Source organism: Phyllobates terribilis, unplaced genomic scaffold, assembly GCF_046119375.1.
Source record: "Phyllobates terribilis strain yellow unplaced genomic scaffold, ASM4611937v1 Scaffold_154__1_contigs__length_4444370, whole genome shotgun sequence".
NCBI lineage: Eukaryota > Metazoa > Chordata > Amphibia > Anura > Dendrobatidae > Phyllobates > Phyllobates terribilis.
Genome location: NW_027362914.1, coordinates 80693 through 98652, shown reverse-complemented (window position 1 = coordinate 98652; position 17960 = coordinate 80693). Strand labels below are relative to the sequence as shown.

At 47.0% G+C, this 17960-nt stretch overlaps 1 protein-coding gene across 3 annotated transcripts in view; it reads left to right on the top strand.

Moving 5' to 3' along the window:
* Window positions 1–12523, top strand: part of LOC141206965 (uncharacterized) — a 50626-nt gene extending 38103 nt beyond the window's left edge. For 2 of the 3 annotated variants that reach the window (XM_073664328.1, XM_073664329.1), the window contains exons 3-5: window positions 7177–7584; window positions 10724–10855; window positions 11714–12523. In XM_073664328.1, coding sequence (XP_073520429.1) covers window positions 7377–7584; window positions 10724–10855; window positions 11714–12309 — 936 coding nt within the window. In that variant the 5' untranslated portion in view covers window positions 7177–7376 and the 3' untranslated portion in view covers window positions 12310–12523. The remainder of the gene's footprint in view (window positions 1–7176; window positions 7585–10723; window positions 10856–11713) is intronic. The other variant, XR_012277438.1, reaches the window with a different exon arrangement.
* The last annotated feature ends 5437 nt before the right edge of the window (window positions 12524–17960 follow it).

The window sequence follows — 17960 nt, the reverse complement described above, 5'->3', positions numbered from 1 at the left end:
CACACATAGCCTTACTTTGTTATTTAGATAGACAGATAGATAGAGGGCTGCCACCAGGAATTTCAGGGCCCAATATTGGCAACATTTTCAAGCTCCCTTGAGACTCCGCCCAGGCTCCACCCCAGCTCCACCTCCACCCCTCGAAACTTCCACAGTCCCACCACCAAATATTGGAAAAACTCCACTTCTGCACCACGCCCTCACCAATCACAGATTTACAGTTCCCACTCAACCATATATCACATACATAGCCAGCAACTTTTGTTTTGGCCAAAAGATTTTTTTAATCAACCACCACGACAAGTTAGACTCTTTTGGCTGGGCCCTACTTTACTCTAACCTATTAAACCTTTCTTAAAATATCCAATACTCTTTTTAGGTATATTTTTATTTCTTTTTCTTTAAAGGAATGTGTCACATACATTTTTTAAAATGACTAATAATATCACATTCAAGGAACAAAAACCATCACACCATAGCCGGACCACAATTTACCATCACATAGTCACCAAATAATACCACATACAAGGTATACTGCCACACCATGACCAGACCACATATTACCACCACATAGTGATCAAATAATAGCACATACAAGGAAAAAATACCGCCACACCATGGCCAGACCACATATTACCACCACATAGTGATCAAATAATACCACATACAAGGAAAAAATACCGCCACACCATGGCCAGACCACATATTACCACCAAATGGTCACCAAATAATACCACATATACACTGTGTGCAGAATTATTAGGCAAATAAGTATTTTGATCACATGATAATTTTTATACATGTTGTCCTACTCCAAGCTGCATAGGCTTGAGAGCCAACTACCAATTAAGTAAATCTGGTGATGTGCATCTCTGTAATGAGGAGAGGTGTTGACTAATGACATCAACACCCTATATAAGGTGTGCTTAATTATTAGGCAACTTCCTTTCCTTTGGCAAAATGGGTCAGAAGAGAGATTTGACGGGCTCTGAAAAGTCCAAAATTGTGAGATGTCTTGCAGAGGGATGCAGCAATCTTGAAATTTCCATACTTTTGAAGCGTGATCACCGAACAATCAAGCGTTTCATGGCAAATAGCCAACAGGGTCGCAAGAAGCGTGTTGGCCAAAAAAGGCGCAAAATAACTGCCCATGAATTGACGAAAATCAAGCGTGAAGCTGCCAAGATGCCATTCGCCACCAGCTTTGCCATATTTCAGAGCTGCAACGTTACTGGAGTATCAAAAAGCACAAGGTGTGCGATACTCAGGGACATGGCCAAGGTAAGGAAGGCTGAAAACGACCACCTTTGAACAAGAAACATAAGATAAAATGTCAAGAATGGGCCAAGAAATATCTTAAGACTGATTTTTCAAAGGTTTTATGGACTGATGAAATGAGAGTGACTCTTGATGGGCCAGATGGATGGGCCAGAGGCTGGATCAGTAAAGGGCAGAGAGCTCCACTTCGACTCAGACGCCAGCAAGGTGGAGGTGGGGTACTGGTATGGGCTGATATAATCAAAGATGAACTTATGGGACCTTTTCGGGTTGAGGATGGAGTGAAGCTCAACTCTCAGACCTACTGCCACTTTCTGGAAGACAACTTCTTCAAGCAGTGGTACAGGAAGAAGTCGGTATCGTTCAAAAAAAACATGATTTAAATGCAGGACAATGCTCCCTCACATGCATCCAACTACTCCACAGCGTGGCTGGCCAGTAAAGGTCTAAAAGAAGAAAAAATAATGACATGGCCCCCTTGTTCATCTGATCTGAACCCCATAGAGAACCTGTGGTCCATCATAAAATGTGAGATCTACAGGGAGTGAAAACAGTACACCTCTCGGAACAGTGTCTGGGAGGCTGTGGTGGCTGCTGCACGCAATGTTGATCGAAAACATATCAAGCAACAGACAGAATCTATGGATGGAAGGCTGTTGAGTGTCATCATAAAGAAAGGTGGCTATAATGATCACTAATTTTTTTGGTTTTTATTTTTGCATGTCAGAAATGTTTATTTCTAAATTTTGTGCACTGATATTGGTTTACCTGGTGAAAATAAACAACTGACATAGGATTATATTTGGTTTTTATTAAGTTGCCTAATAATTCTGCACAGTAATAGTTACCTGCACACACAGATATCCTCCTAAGATAGCCAAATCTAAAAAAAAAACACTCCAACTTCCAAAAATATTAAGCTTGGATATTTATGAGTCTTTTGGGTTGATTGAGAACATAGTTGTTGATCAATAATAAAAATAATCCTCTAAAATACTTGCCTAATAATTCTGCACACAGTGTAAGGGACAAATACCGCCACACCATGACCGGACCACATATTACCACCACATAGTGACCAAATAATACAATACTGATCATTAATAAAAAAAAAAAAAAATACTAATATTACCATAAGTGCCATTATACACAGGAGCTCTCTACATAGTAGACGGTGTACAGTGATCACCAGTGACATTATACACAGGAGCTCTGTATATAGTGTCAGTGTACAGGTAATACAGTGATCACCAGTGACATTATACATAGGAGCTGTGTATATAGTGTACAGGTAATACAGTGATCACCAGTGACATTATACACAGGAGCTCTGTATATAGTGTCAGTGTACAGGTAATACAGTGATCACCAGTGACATTATACATAGGAGCTGTGTATATAGTGTACAGGTAATACAGTGATCACCAGTGACATTATGCACAGGAGCTCTCCATATAGTGTATAGTGTACAGGTAATACAGTGATCACCAGTGACATACACAGGAGCTCTGCACATTAGTATATAGTGTCATTGTACAGAGAACACACTGACTCACAAGTGACGTCTCTAGTTGAAGTCCTTCATCTTCGCTTTTTTTCACTTTCATCCAGCGCAGACCGACCTCACTTCTTCCAGCCAGGACTCGTCTCTGCATAAAATAGCACACAGTTATCTAGAGCACATTCCCCAATTTCTACATTACGCAGCTGAATACAGATGTGCACCCACCATTAATATATAATTAGTTATTATGCAACCCACCATTCCAAATACAAATTGTAATCCACCACGGCCCCCCCCACTAACTGTAAATAGCCACTTTCTCCACCCAATAAATATATAAATTAAATAGCACCTGTACTCTTTCCCAATTCATTACCAGTCACACTCCTGCATCCTCAACACCCCCCACTCTGTACCTTCCGCTCCCCCAATTCATTATATTTACATGAACCCCTCCACTCCAATTCATTATGTCATGTTCATGCTCTCTCCCAACCTGTATTCATAATCATTTATTCTCCCCCACTCCCAATTCATCATTTGCTCTCCCCCACTCCCAATTCATTATTTGCTCTCCCCCACTCCCAATTCACCATTAGCTCTCCCCACCCCCCATTCAACATTTGCTCTCCCCACTCCAAATTCACCATTAGCTCTCCCCACTCCAAATTCACCACTAGCTCTCCCCACCCCCCACTCCCAATTCACCATTTGCTCCCCCCATCCCCACTCCCCATTCACCATTTGCTCTCCCCACTCCCAACTCATCATTTGCTCTCCCCACTCCCAATTCACCATTTGTTCTCCCCACCCTCCACTCCCAATTCACCATTTGCTCACCCCACCCTCCACTCCCAATTCACCATTTGCTCTCCCCACCCGCACTCCTAATTCACCATCTGCTCTCTACCCCCACTTCCAATTCAACGTTTGCTCTCCCCACCCCCCACTCACTATTTGCTCCATTCACCATTAGTTCTCCCCACCCCCTATTCCCAATTCACCATTTGCTCTTCCCACCCCCAATTCATCATGTGCACTCCACACTCCCAATTCACCATTAGCTCTCACTACCGCTCCCTCCCAATTGACCATTTTCTCTCCCCACTCCCAATTTACCATTAGCTCTCCCCACCCCCACTCCCAATGCACCATTTGCTCTCCCCACCCACCACTCCCAATTCACCGTTTGCTCTCCCCACCCCCAATTCACCATTTGCTCTCCCCACCCCCACTTCATCATTTGCTCTCCCCACCCCCAATTCACCATGTGCTCTCCACACTCCCAATTCACAATTTGCTCTCCCCACTCACCTCTCTCAATTAATCATTTGCTCTCCCCAACCACTCCCAATTCATCATTTGCTCTCCTCACCCCCCCATTCAGCATATGCTCTCCCCACCCCCCACTTCCAATTCACCATGTACTCTCCCCACCCCCCAGATCATTATCTGCTCTCCCCACCCCCAATTCACCATGTGCTCTCCCCATCCCCCACTCGCAATTCACCATTTGCTCTCTCCACCCCCCACCTTCAATTCATAATTTGCTCTCCCCACCCACCATGTGCTCTCCCCACCCCCAATTAATAATGTGCTCTATCCACTCCTCACTCCCAATTCACCATGTGCTCTCCCCACCCCCCACTCCCAGTTCACCATGTGCTCTCCCCACCCCTTAATTCCAGTTCACCTTGTGCTCTCCTCACCCCCCACTTCCAATTCTCCATGTGCTCTCCCCACCCCGACTCTCAGTTCATCATGAGCTCTCCCCACCCCCACTCCAAAATCATCATTTGCTCTCCCCACCCCCAATTCACCATGTGCTCTCTCCCCCCCCACTCCCAATTCATCATGTGCTCTCCCCTTCCCCCACTCCCTATTCTCCAAGTGCTTTCCCCAACCTCCACTCCCAGTTCATCATGAGCTCTCCCCCAAGACCATTTAATTAATTCTATTAAAAATAAATAAATTGATACTTACCTCTCATATAATCCCCTGCAGCTGCACTTCTGTACTGGCATCTTGGCCCTCTATGCAGACGCGTACGCGATGATGTCATTGCGTACGCACCTTCACCAGCACGTCCCATAAGAGGCGGAGGGACTGCACGGCCGTTCAGGTTTTATGGCGGTGAGAGCTCCAAGGGTCCCGGCACACGATACCCCAGTGTCGGCATATAAGTAAGCAAAAAAGATGGTAGCACTTAATAGAAAATTACATAAAAAATGGTGTATTTATTGGCCCGTGTGAACAGGTGCCAATGTTTCGGCTCAAAAGCAAGTGGATTTTTAATGCAACCAAACAAGCCTCATCAGGTCTAAGAAATGTATTTATTTTAATAAAATAAACAGTTTGTATTGTGGAGTCTGCTCCACTTCAGAATTATTACATATATTGGGAATAACTCTTTAACCCCTTCCCACTTAAGGTACTTTTTACTTTCCTGACCAAGCCAAATTTTTTAAACTAATATGTGCCATTTTATGTGGTAATAATTTTTTTCTTGACACATTGTAGTTTACGTTCGTGGTAAATTTAGGTCAATATGATAGACATTTATATAAAAAATATCGGAAATTTGATAAATATTTAGAAAAAGTCTCATTTTTGTACTTTGAATTTTGTATGCCAATGAAATGTCCCATCCCTCAGTTTTTCAGGACCATCTACACATTTGAAAAGATTTTGAGGGATCTATATGTCATGTATACACCTCAAAATATTCAAAACCGTATTCAGAAATTTTGTATAACCCACAGGGCTTCATGCAAAGTTAAATGAAAAATTACTTTTTATTATTATTATTAGCATGTGAAGGTATTTGCAAAGGGGGGTAGCAGAGGAATAGTGAGGCGAGAGATGAACCAGTCGAGCAGCAGAGTTGGGGATGGACTGGAGGGGTGCGAGAGTGTTAGCAGGTAGGCCACAGAGGAGGGTGTTGCAGTAGTCGAGGCGGGAGATGATGAGGGCATGAACAAGCAGTTTAATAGATTGAGGGTTGAGGAAAGGATGGATTCTGGGAATACTTTTGAGCTGGAGGCCACAGGAGGTGGCAAGAGCTTGGATGTGGGGCTTGAAGGACAGGGCAGAGTCAGGGGTTACTCCGGGGACCGGGGAAAGTGTGATGTCATTTATTGTGATAGAAAGATCAGGTGGGGAAGATATGCGAGATGAAGGAAAGATGATGAGTTCAGTGTGCGGAAACAGTTGGCTTATACTCGAGTATATACGGTATATACTTTAAACTGTAAAGTGTTAGTAACAAGGCAAATCAACAGTAGAACTAATAACAGTAAGCTTGGGATAGCAGAGAAAGTCTTTCACTATTTAACGTTAATGTTCTCTTCACAAAGGTGGTGTGCCCAGTCGTGTGAGTTTCCATGTAAGTTCTCTATGAAGCTCTGGCCCTAGCGGGGATCACTGGGTTTTCCGGCTAGGCCGCAAGTCTCTCTCTGATGTTCACTACTAGGACCAACCCTTCTCAATCAATATGTTTCCACAAAGTAAAATAATAGGAGCTATACTCACCTCTGGTGCTGGCACCATTCCAGCTGGATCACTGAGGGGCTCCCGCAGGAACTGAGCAGTCAATGTCTGTGATCCTAGCTGTTATCTTTAATTAACGCCTTTGATGCCGCAACCTATAGTATCAGTGGCATCTAGGTTGTCAAATAAAGGTAGGGGGCTCTTTTAGTCAACCAACTCACACAATGGCCCCCACAGCTGTAATTGTAAATCATGCCTCGCAGCATCGTGCAATAAAGCTCAACCAGGTTCACATTCTGTAAAGGGACTAAAGTAAAAAAAGTAAAAACCAAAACGGTTTATAGAAAAAAATAACAAATCCCAGGTCCCGTTCTTTGATGTGGACTTGGGAACTGAGCCGACAAATGATGGCTGCATTATTCAGCCATCATCTGCCTCTAACAGATGCGAGTGGAGGGAAGCGACCGTTAACCTGTTATATGCCGCTAACTATCTGTGATGGCAGAATTTACAGCGACTGGTCCAGGTGGGGCACACTGTTCTAACTGTCCCTGCATCATGATTGTGGGGTGCCAAAGGGTTGTCATGACAGCTTGAGGTTTTCTGAACACCCCAGTGCTTGTCATGACAATACTCTGTAGTATCGGTGTCTCTGCGCCTTGACAGGCAGAGACGCCGTCCCTCTTACCGCCGCGCTCCCCTCCCGGCGTCCTCCGGCGCTCCTGCTTCTGCCGGCGCGCAGCTTCCCGGGCATTGTGCTTAGGGCGCCCTCTTAAAGGGGCCGCGCACGCCGTCCTAAGGAGTCCCCGGCCAATGACCGGAGGACCTCTCATATAAAAGGCACCTCCTCCAAGATGGAGGTGCCCATGCAAGGTTGTAGCTTTGTGTGTTAAACTCTGCTTCAGCCCTCAGGTCCTGCTGCCAGCCTGACTACCAGTCCAGCCCGCCAGCTTGACTACAAGTCCAGCCCGCCAGCCTGACTACAAGTCCAGCCCGCCAACCTGACTACAAGTCCAGCCCGCCAGCCTGACTACTAGTCCAGTCCGCCAGCTTGTCTACTCTCCAGCCCGACAGTCTGTCTACAGTCAAGTCCGCCAGTCTGTCTATGGGCCTTGCCCGCCTGCTTACCTGGAAGCACCTGCCTGTTACCTACCGTGCCTACCAGTCAGCTTATCTGGAGGCTCCTGCTTGTTATCTGCCGTGTCTGCCAGTCTGCCTACCCGGATCACCCGTCAGCCTGCCTGCCGTGCTCATCTGCTGTACCGGTCAGTTCCTGCCTTCTGACCCGTGGGAGTCACCTGCTCTCATACAAGGTTGGTCCCAGAGTAGCACCTGGTCTCTCTGCTCGGTCTTCCCTGGTCACGGAGTCGATTGAGCCGCCGTATGACCTTGGTCAGTCCGAGTTGACAGCTACTTACGCCCCTCTGGTCCCTCCTTGCACCGCAGCACAGAGGTTCCACCACCCGGATCCGTAACATACTCCTTTGAACACATGCCTGTGGAGAGTAGGAGACTGTGATTTTTGCTACATACTGAAGCAGGGCTGCCACCAGGAATTTCAGCACCCCATACTGGCAACATTTCCGGGCACCCTTGAGACTCCACACCAGCCCCGCCTCCACCCCTCAAACTTTCCACCGTCCCACCTCCCACTCTTGGAAAAACTCTGCTTCTGCACCTCGGTTTCACCAATCACACATAAACAGTTCCCATCGAACACCATATCACATACACAGCCATCAGCTTTTGTTTTGGCCAAAAGATTTTTTAAGCCTGCCACCACGACAAGGTAGACTCTTTTGGCAGGGCCCTACTCTACTCTAACCTATTAAACATTTCTTAAACTATCCAATATTCTTTTTAGGTATATTTTGCTTATTTTTCTTTAAGGGAATGAGTGACGTACATTTTTTAAACTAATTGAAACCAGATTGTGATAATTTTTTTATAATCTGTATTTCTGACTTCAGATTATTGTATCCTGTTTTCTGTACATTTATGGAAATCTGCTGTCTTGCCTGTTTGGAGATATGAACAATAGACATATGGATGTATATATATCACAAGACAAAATATGGGAGTCTAATTCCTAGGGAGAGTTTTCTATACATGTTCTCATGTTTAGTGACATGCAGATGTCATTGTGCAGGAAAGGGGAAGAGGTGAGCTGTGACACGACCTAATGTGAATGGTGGATTCTGTTATCTCTCATTGTAATCCTGCTGGCTATGATAATGAGGTGACTGCTGAAAAGGAATCTCTTCTGGACGTGTTATTCTATTAGAAAAGCAATTTCTGTTTATTTATTATTTATGATATAAGGGGTGACAAACTTTAAAGTAAATTCTTCCAAAAAGTTAAACTATGATTAAAAGGATTGGCAATTTTCTGGTTATTCTTGACCAATGTGTTTGAGATGATGATAAGGCACTTAGTATTATGGTCTTTCTTGAACTTCGGCACTAAATACGAAATATGGGAAATAGACTATATTTCTATGTTGAATTTCTGCATTAAGGGCCTTTTATTCATCTCACACACACATTGGTTAAGAATAACCAGAACACGGTCAATGCCCTTAACATAAAAGTTTTGTAAAACATTCCCACTAAACATTTCGCTAATTAAATCTATTTTTCATAAGAGTCATTTAGTTAAATCCTTTGGTCAATTATGTAAAGTGCAAAATTATAATGTAACAAAACAAAGACAAAACGTATAACCAATTAATACAATGAAAATAAGGTCATTTTGTGAGGTCAGAAAACATATTAAAACAACAAACAGTTTTGCACACGATCTAAGGAAATGAACCATAATAATAAAGATGTATTTCCATAAATTCAAGAACAACAAACAATAGTGCGCTCTATCCTAAAAACTGAGCCCTAATATTAAATGGGTATTCCCATCTGGGGTACGGATAGTGCATCGCAGGGTCAGTCAGGTGCAGGTCTCAGAACTGAAACATCACTATCCGATCTGTTACATCTGTCTAATACTAGGACTTTGGGTCAGTAATCCCGCAGTCAGGCTAGGACCCTCATCCATAATACAGGGGAACATACATGGCAATAACACACTAATGTAAAACTGGCTACATGTAGAAGATGTGAAGATGCAAATTTACATGTATGGAACAGGCAGTCGTTTTACCTGCTGGTTAGAAAAATCCTTAATCAGGTCTTTAATATTCAGGTGTCTGGCGAGCTCATGTTCAATTGACAGAAGGGCTCGGCTGTTTAACCGTTGTTCCGTCATTGTAGAATGCAGATAGTTCTTGAGAGTTTGCTAATGCTATCTCTCCTTCTGCTACTCAAAGTGGTTGGGTGATAAAAATTCTTGCAATACACACCTCTCCAAATCTTGAAGCTCGAATTTGTAGATGGCGTTTAGTAAAGCCAGTGGACCAATGTTTTCTGTAAATGTAGCTTCATAAACTTTCCGAAGACGTTGCTACTCAGAAAGTAACGGTGATGTGAGATCTACCTGCCTTCCCATGGGTTGTTCCATCTCTTGCTATTATTTTGAATTATTTGGTTCTTTCCTAGAATGGGTGGTTAAGTATGAAACAGGTTCCTCCGCTATAATCCATTATCTTGACGATTTTCTTTTTGTGGGACCACCAGATTCCAGGTCCTGTCAATTTTTGCTGGACAATTTTATTTTTTTCGCGTCGTATTTTGGCGTTCCCTTATCCAGTGGAAAAACTTTTGCTACTACTTCGCTATCCTTTTTAGGAATTGAGATTGATTCCGTTGCCATGGTTTTTCGCCTTCCCTCAGAAAAAAATTCAAAATTGCTGTCCCAGATTGAAGGATTTTGTTCTGTCCTCAAAGTAACACTATGTCAAATGCAGTCCATGCTAGGCCTCCTTAACTTTGCTTGCACAGTAATGCCTATGGGGAGAATTTTTCCAGACGTTTATCCCTCTCGACCAAAAGCATCAAGCTTCCCCATCATAGAATTCGGATAAAACCTCCTTTGAAAGCAGACTTGCTGGTTGGGAAGGAGTTCCTCTTGTCCTATAATGGATATACATTCTTTTAGTCATCGGAATTGACTAATGAGGATCTCTCCCTTTTTTCCGATGCCGCTGGATCTACTGGTTTCAGTGTCATTTTTGGAGACCAATGGTGTGCCGAACCTTGGCCGGAATCTTGGCGCACTGAGGGCTGGGTTAAAAACCTTACTTGGTTAGAGTTATTTCCTATCATCACAGCCATTTCTTTATGGGGCCCATCCCTCAGGGATAAACGGATCTGTTATTGGACTGACAATATGAGTATTGTACACGCCATAAATCACTTGTCATCCTCATCTCCCCTGGTTATCAAATTACTCAGATTCCTGGTATTAAAATGCTTACGTTTAAACATCTGGTTTTAAGCCCGCCATGTTCCGGGTACAAATAATGTCATTGCTGATTCTCTTTCTCGTTTCGATTGGCAGAAATTCCGGGAATGTTTCCCCGCAGCCAAACCAGAGGGGCATCCATGCCCATCCCTCATGTGGGAGGTGGTAGAGAAAGATTGATGGAGTTGGTGAGATCTTCAGTGGCCTCATCTACATGGCGTTCTTACGGTAAGGCATGGAATGAGTGGCATAACCTATTTGGGGATAGATCAGCAGCAGCATCCGACGCTGCCCGTCTGGAGGTCACAATCGAATATTTACTTTACTTGCGTAGCATGGGTGTTTCAGGAGCCGTTGCACAGAACCGCCTATCTGATCTCGGTGTTTATTTTCGCCTCTTAGGTTGGAACGATGTTACTAAGGTTTTCATCATTCGGCAGGCTATTATGGATTGGAGGAGGGAGCACACTCGTCAGGAGAACAGACGGCCCATTTCTTTCAGTTTACTTACCCGCCTAATCAACCCACTCCCGCTGTCCGCTCTTCTCCTTTCAAGTCTGCTCTACTCTCTGCCGCTTTTTGACTCGCGTTTTTTGGTTTGGTGCTTTGCGCATTAGTGAATTGGTGTCCCCATCCAAGCGCACTTCAGGAGGACTCCAGTATGATGGTATCACTCCCTGTGACCGAGGTCTCCGTATCCACTTTCGGAAATCGAAAATTGACCCGTCCGGTATTTGTTCATGGGTTCCCCTTCTTACCATCCCCGGTCCTATTTGTCCTTTAACCCTTGTTAATAATTACTTATCATTCTGGCGATCTGGTGACTCCTTTTTCTCACATGAGGATGGTTCTCCTCTTACGGTTTTTCAATTTCAATCTAGTTTTTTTGGAAATGTTTAGCTTTCGTAGGCCTTCCTCTCAAGGTATTTGGTACGTACTCCTTTAGGATAGCAGCTGCTACCGAAGCAGCCCGTGCTGGTTTGCCTAACTCCGAGATCCAGCACATTGGTAGATGGCGTTCCTCCTGTTTTGCAAGATACATCAGACCGAATTTATTGCTTCACTAACTTTATTATCTCTTCATAGATGGTGTAAAACACACAGTGAGGATACTGGGCCACTCTTACATCTTCTGGGCATCCCAAAGAGCAGAACGTCGACCAGGTGGCAGAGGTCTTGGGTTCCACGGCATCAACGTTTTTTTGAGAGGAATAAGAGGCTTGACCTGGCCTCAGGTTCTTCCCGAGGTGGTGCGGATAGCTCAGACTGCTTCCTCTCCCTTAATTCTAGTCCTGCATGCGGGCGGGAATGATCTCTGCTCCTTTCACCTAGCGGAACTCCTCACAATCATGCGCTCCGACGTGGATAAATTCCACAGACTTTTTCCAGAGCTTACTCTGATTTGGTCAGAGGTCATGTCACGTGTTGCATGGCAGGGCGCGAGAGATGTGGCGGCAGTTGAACGTTCTGTGCGCACGCTTAATGCCCGCTTGTCCCGCTTTATCCGTTTTAAGGCCGGAGTGGTCATGAGGCATCACCAACTTGAGGGAGACAATTCCAGTCTTATGCTACCCGATGGAGTCCATCTGACGGAAATAGGGCTGGATATTTTTCTCTCCGGTCTCCAGGATAGCATAGAACAAGCTTTTTACCAAATGGGTGGGGGGCGGAGCGCAGTATAAATACTCCGCTCCTCCTTAGCGGTCATTTTCTCCATCTTGATGTTTTTTTCCGGGACGAAGTCTGACTTGCGCTGGGAGTCCAGCTGTGGCATATGGATTTGCACCCGTTTCAGCTGGCCAATAGTGCCTTAACCGAGTTTTATACCGGTTAAATACTGAGCATGTCCTTTTTGGCTGTGACCGACTTCTACCCATTAAAAGGAGTTTTGGTTAAGATCTGTGTGTTGTCGTTATTCCATGGGACTTTTTGAGGAAATATTGTTGTTGGGTCTCAGCAGTCTGCAGGGCACGTCAATCTTTAATTGAATGCCCCTTGACTGCTGTGCCCTGCTGAAGGGGTTAAATTGTGTGTCCCATGTTCTTTTTCTCCTCTCCTCCTGGCTTTCACCCAATAATCCTCTTCTTCCTCCCTCTTCCCCTCTTTATAAGTCCAGACCCTGTGTGAAGCCCAGCTGTGCTTGGTATCACAGATCCTAGAAGGGTGTATTGACGGATTCCTCCACAAGAGGCCCCCATAACCATTCACACATCTCCACCTTCCACCTCAGACCACCAGAGGGAGCTGTTAGGGATATATAAAGAAGGGAAGGTGGAGCCAGGCAGTCAGTTCCTGCAGAGTGAGACACAGAAACAGGGCAGTCTGCAGTGGAGCTCAGTGACTCCGCAATTCCTCTGGAGAGTTCAGTTAGTGCAAGCCTGAATACAGAGTTGAGCCCGGTTGAGTCGTAGCTCAGAATAGTGAGCTTAGGTGTGCCGGCGCCATAAGATCGGTGAAGCGCGGCAAGCTGCCGTTAGTGCGAGTAGCCTATTGAGGGCCCGAGTAGGCCGAAGGCGAGTAGAGAGAGTTAGTACATAGGGGGCAGAGGAGCTTAACTAGCTCACCCCGAAGAAGAATTTACCGGACACCGGGTCCGAAGCTTACCGGGATATCCACGACCCAGTAAGATATAACCGGAATCCCTGGAGAACTACAAGTCCCAGGATCGCTAAAGGGCTGATACGTACCAGAGCCAGGAGACACATAGGCCCCGTAGGTCGGGAGAGTGCACTCCAAGAGAAGGCCCTACCACAAGGACAGCCAGCGCAGGACAGAGACAAAGTTAGGCCTAGCTTCAGGCAGGTCAGAAACTTACTAAGCAGAGGCAAGGAACAGGAGGCCCAAAACCCGCTCATTGGGGAGGATCCGGACATACACCCTTCACCCTACATTGCTCCGGGGAGTGCCTGAATTTCCATCAGTAAAAGGTACTGAAGTGACTATCGTGTCTGTCCCTGTTCTTGCTCTGACGCGGCTGAGTCTCTCTGTCCTGCATACCCCGTCATACACTGCCCTGAGGCCTAGCTCCATCTGTGGGAGCTATACCATCCAGCTGCCTTATCATTGGCCTCAGTGGACTGCGCAGCGCTGGTGATCCTCACCAGAAGCCACAGGTGGCGTCACGAACTTTTATAAACTTAACATCTATCAACGCCTTTTTAAAGAGAGACCCCAGAGTACGGGCCCGGGAGCCGACCACCGCGACCTCCTTAAGGCTAAAGGCCCGGGTAACCGAGTCTTCCCCCATCCCCTGGGCTAGTCATCTCCAACTGGCGTCACGAACAGGATTACGTGCCCGCTGCAACGACAGAGTGTTGTGCCCGTTGCCACCGGGTACTGTGCGCCTTTATTCTGAACTGTGTACGTAAAGTTGTGGTGAAGGTTGCCGCCATTGTTGGGCCGTTGAGCAAGAAGAAGGGCGTAACCGCGGGAAAATAAGGGGCGTACCTTCAAAAGAGCGCTAAGCCCCGGACACGCCCCACGCCTTGACGTCAAAGCTAGAAGCGCCAGTTCCTGTAAGGAGCATCGCTGAACGCTCTGACGTAGGACGCAAGGTCCTGAAGACAACCGTCACCTGCGGAGCTGCGGCCTACCGGAAGAAAAAAAACAGAAGGTAGGCCACGGTTAACTAGGGGGGTGCCAAGATGTCCGACAAGCAGCAGAACGCCAACCTACCGGTCAACGTCCCTGAAGTTCAGTCCGATGATGAGCAGGCCGAAGCCGCCGCTCCACCAGCAGCGCCTGTAACACCCGTAATTCCTATGACTTTACCATACATTCCTGGAGCAAAGTGGCTCCCCCAGTACAACGGCAAACCAAATACCCTGTCTGGATTCAAACGGAAGATATGTGGTATCTTGGACATGTACTCCATGACCGGCAAACAAAGAGCCGCCGTTGTATTAGGACAGCTGACCGGTGCTGCGGAGCGGGAAGTGGAAACATGATCGGCCGCAGACCAGGAGTCAGTGTCCGCAATATTTCAAAAACTACAGACTGTCTTTGAGGACCTTACTGAGGCGGACCTCCAGATGAGGTTTTACAGCTGTTCCCAACAACCAGAGGACAATGTTCGGGACTACGCCTGGCGTCTACAGGGGGCCCTGCGGGCTCTAAACCAGGTTAGTCCAACCAGCGTTGAAAATGAGAACAAAATGCTGAAGGAACAGTTTGTCCGGGGACTGAGGTCTCCAGAGGAGAGCAGGACTGTGCATTGGTGGTCCCTGGATCATCCAGAAGCTACCTTTGACAATCTTAAGGACATGGCTATAAAAGGACTGCAGCCCCTGGAAACAAATGCCATCCAACGTTACCAGGGTGGGGCGACCCCAGTACCTGCAACACCCACCTTTTCCCCGGTGGCTGCTGAAGCTAAAGTTCCAGCAACGTCCCCTAAAGAACTGGACAGTCTGCGCTCTGAGGTGCGTCAGTTGAGTAAAACCCTGACCACTGTGCTGAGTGCTCTGCAGTTGCGGACGGAGCCTGAGGAAGGAGGGAAGATCCTGTTAGCCGATAGCCCTGAGAATGTCCCCTGGATGCGAAGGAGGAGGAGACCAACACCACCCTCGCCGAGGATCAGTGACTAGCACCGTCCACCAAAGGACCCAGCCTGCTACCGCTGCCGCAAGACCGGACACATCGCCCAGAATTGTCCTTTAAACGAGAAAACCCTGGGTCCGAGGGCCGACACCCAGGAGTAGACTCACCAGGCCCATCAGACTGGTACAACAGGTTCGTCGGAGGAAGACCTTTCCTGTCCATTGTACTGGACGGGATCCCGACGCATGCCCTGCTGGACACAGGATCTCAGGTAACCATCATGCCTGAAGTCCTCTACAAGAGGTTCTGGTCCATGGACGACCTACGTCCGCCAGCTCCAAATCTGTCTGTGTATGCCTCAAATGGACTCCTCCTTAACCTACTCGGGGTTAAGAATGTGACTGTAAAGGTGGGGAGAGTGGAGCTGAAGGACCAGGGACTAATTGTAGTGGAGAATAACCCTGATGACAGCAACCCGTATATGGTATTGGGCACTAACGTTGTTGGTAACTGTTTGGGAGAAGTTGTGTTCTTGCTCCAACAGATCGCCGACACTGCCAGACCGAGAGAGAGGAGGGCACTGCAGAGGGAGATCCGCGTCCTGATGTATCAACAGCAAGTAAAGTTAACAGATGGTGAAATCAGTAACGTGCGGGTAACAGACCCCATACCCATTGTCGTTTCCCCAATGAGTGAAATGCTCATCTGATGAAGAGCTGCCATAGGTCTTAGAGGACAGAGCTACCAGGCGGTAGTAGAACCCCTATGCTCTGAGCACAGACCCACGCTCTTAACTGCCAGGGGAGTGGTAGATGTACGTAATGGGAGGGTGCCCGTCCATCTTCTCAACTTAGGGGAAGATGAGGTCAAACTGCCACGTTATGCCACTGTTGCCAAATTACATGCTGTCAACAACAACTGCATCCATGAGGCGGAGTCCTTAACTTCACCAGAAGAAGTGGAGGATAATGACCCTGCAACCCAGGTGGAGGATTGGTGTCAACCGCTCCCTGTTGGGTCGGACACCACTCCTACCCACCAAAAACAGGGTGTACACTGGGTGGTTCAAGAGTACTCGCAGGTGTTCAGTAAACATCCACTAGACTTCGGAAGGGTTAAGGGGGTTCAACATCATACCCCCACAGGCAACCATTCCCCAATCAAAGAACGTTATAGGCCTATACCCCCAGCTCACTACCAGAAGGAAAAAGAAATGCTGCATGACATGAGGAAGGCGGGAGTGATAAGGGATAGTTGTAGTCCCTGGGCAGCTCCCCTAGTGCTGGTTAGGAACAAGGACGGGAGCATGAGAATGTGTGTAGATTACCGTCAAGTAAATCGCATTACACATAAAGATGCATACCCTTTACCACGCATAGAGGAGTCCCTAGCTGCCTTAAAGTCTGCAAATTACTTTTCCACCCTTGACTTCACTAGTGGGTACTGGCAAGTAGCTGTGGCTGAGGAGGATCGGGAGAAGACGGCCTTCACCACCCCGATGGGACTCTGCGAGTTCAACAGTATGCCGTTTGGACTCTGCAATGCCCCCGGAACGTTCCAGAGATTGATGGAGTGCTGCCTGGGACACCGCAACTTCGAGACTGTGTTACTTTACCTGGACGATGTAATTGTGTACTCCAGAACGTACGAGGACCACTTGAAACACCTGGCAGAGGTATTTGAGTCACTGTCCCGGTATGGGATGAAGTTGAAGCCCTCAAAGTGCAACCTACTCTAGAGAAAGGTACAGTACTTGGGGCACATTGTCAGTCCGGAAGGGGAAGCACCAGACCCGGAGAAAGTCACAGCCATCCAGAAGTGGCCAGAGCCGAAGAACCTCAAGGAGGTGCGTCAGTTCTTGGGACTAGTAGGATACTACCGGAGGTTCGTAAAGGACTACACTAAGAGAGCAGCTCCTCTGCAAGACCTCCTGGTAGGACAGTCCCCCAAAGGCAAAAAACCCCCATTCCACTGGGGTAAGGAGCAAGCCGAGTCGTTTCAGGAGATGAAGGAGATCCTGACAGGTGATGAGATCCTAGTCTACCCTGACTACAGCCAACCGTTCCTACTGTATACAGATGCCAGCAACGAAGGCCTGGGTGCTGTTCTAAGTCAGAAGCAGAATGGGCAGGAGAAGGTGATCGCATACGCAAGTAGGAAGCTCCACCCGACTGAGAGGAACCCAGAGAACTATAGCAGCTTCAAGTTGGAGTTCCTGGACTTGGTCTGGGCCATCACTGAAAGATTCAAGCACTATCTGGCTTCCAGCAAGTTCACTGCCTTTACTGATAACAACCCCTTGACCCATCTTGAAACAGCTAAGTTGAGAGCTCCGGAACAACGATGGATGGCTCGGCTGTCAAACTACCAATTTACAATCAAATACCGGGCGGGCCGCAAGAACGCCAAAGCCGATGCCCTGTCTAGGATGCCTCACCAGTCAGACACAGAAGAAGAAGTGGATGACCTGGAAGAGATTGAGCTACCTGCCCTTCATCGAAGTGGGATGATCCATGAGCAACGAGCCTCCAGGAATCAGCGTGGAAAAACGTTAAACCCCCTGTCTCAGCACAGCTGGAAAGAGACCCAGGATAGCGACCCGGTTGTCAGCCGCATCAAACAGCTGATAACTCAAGAAGGTGCCTCCCTGGAGAAAGATGCGTCTCTGCAAGCAAAGCAGCTGTGGAATGAGCGAAGTCGGCTGTTTATCTACCATGAGAAGCTGTGCCGGAGGTGCGTCAATCCAAAGACTCATGAGATGGTATGGCAGATAGTAGTCCCTAAGACAGACATC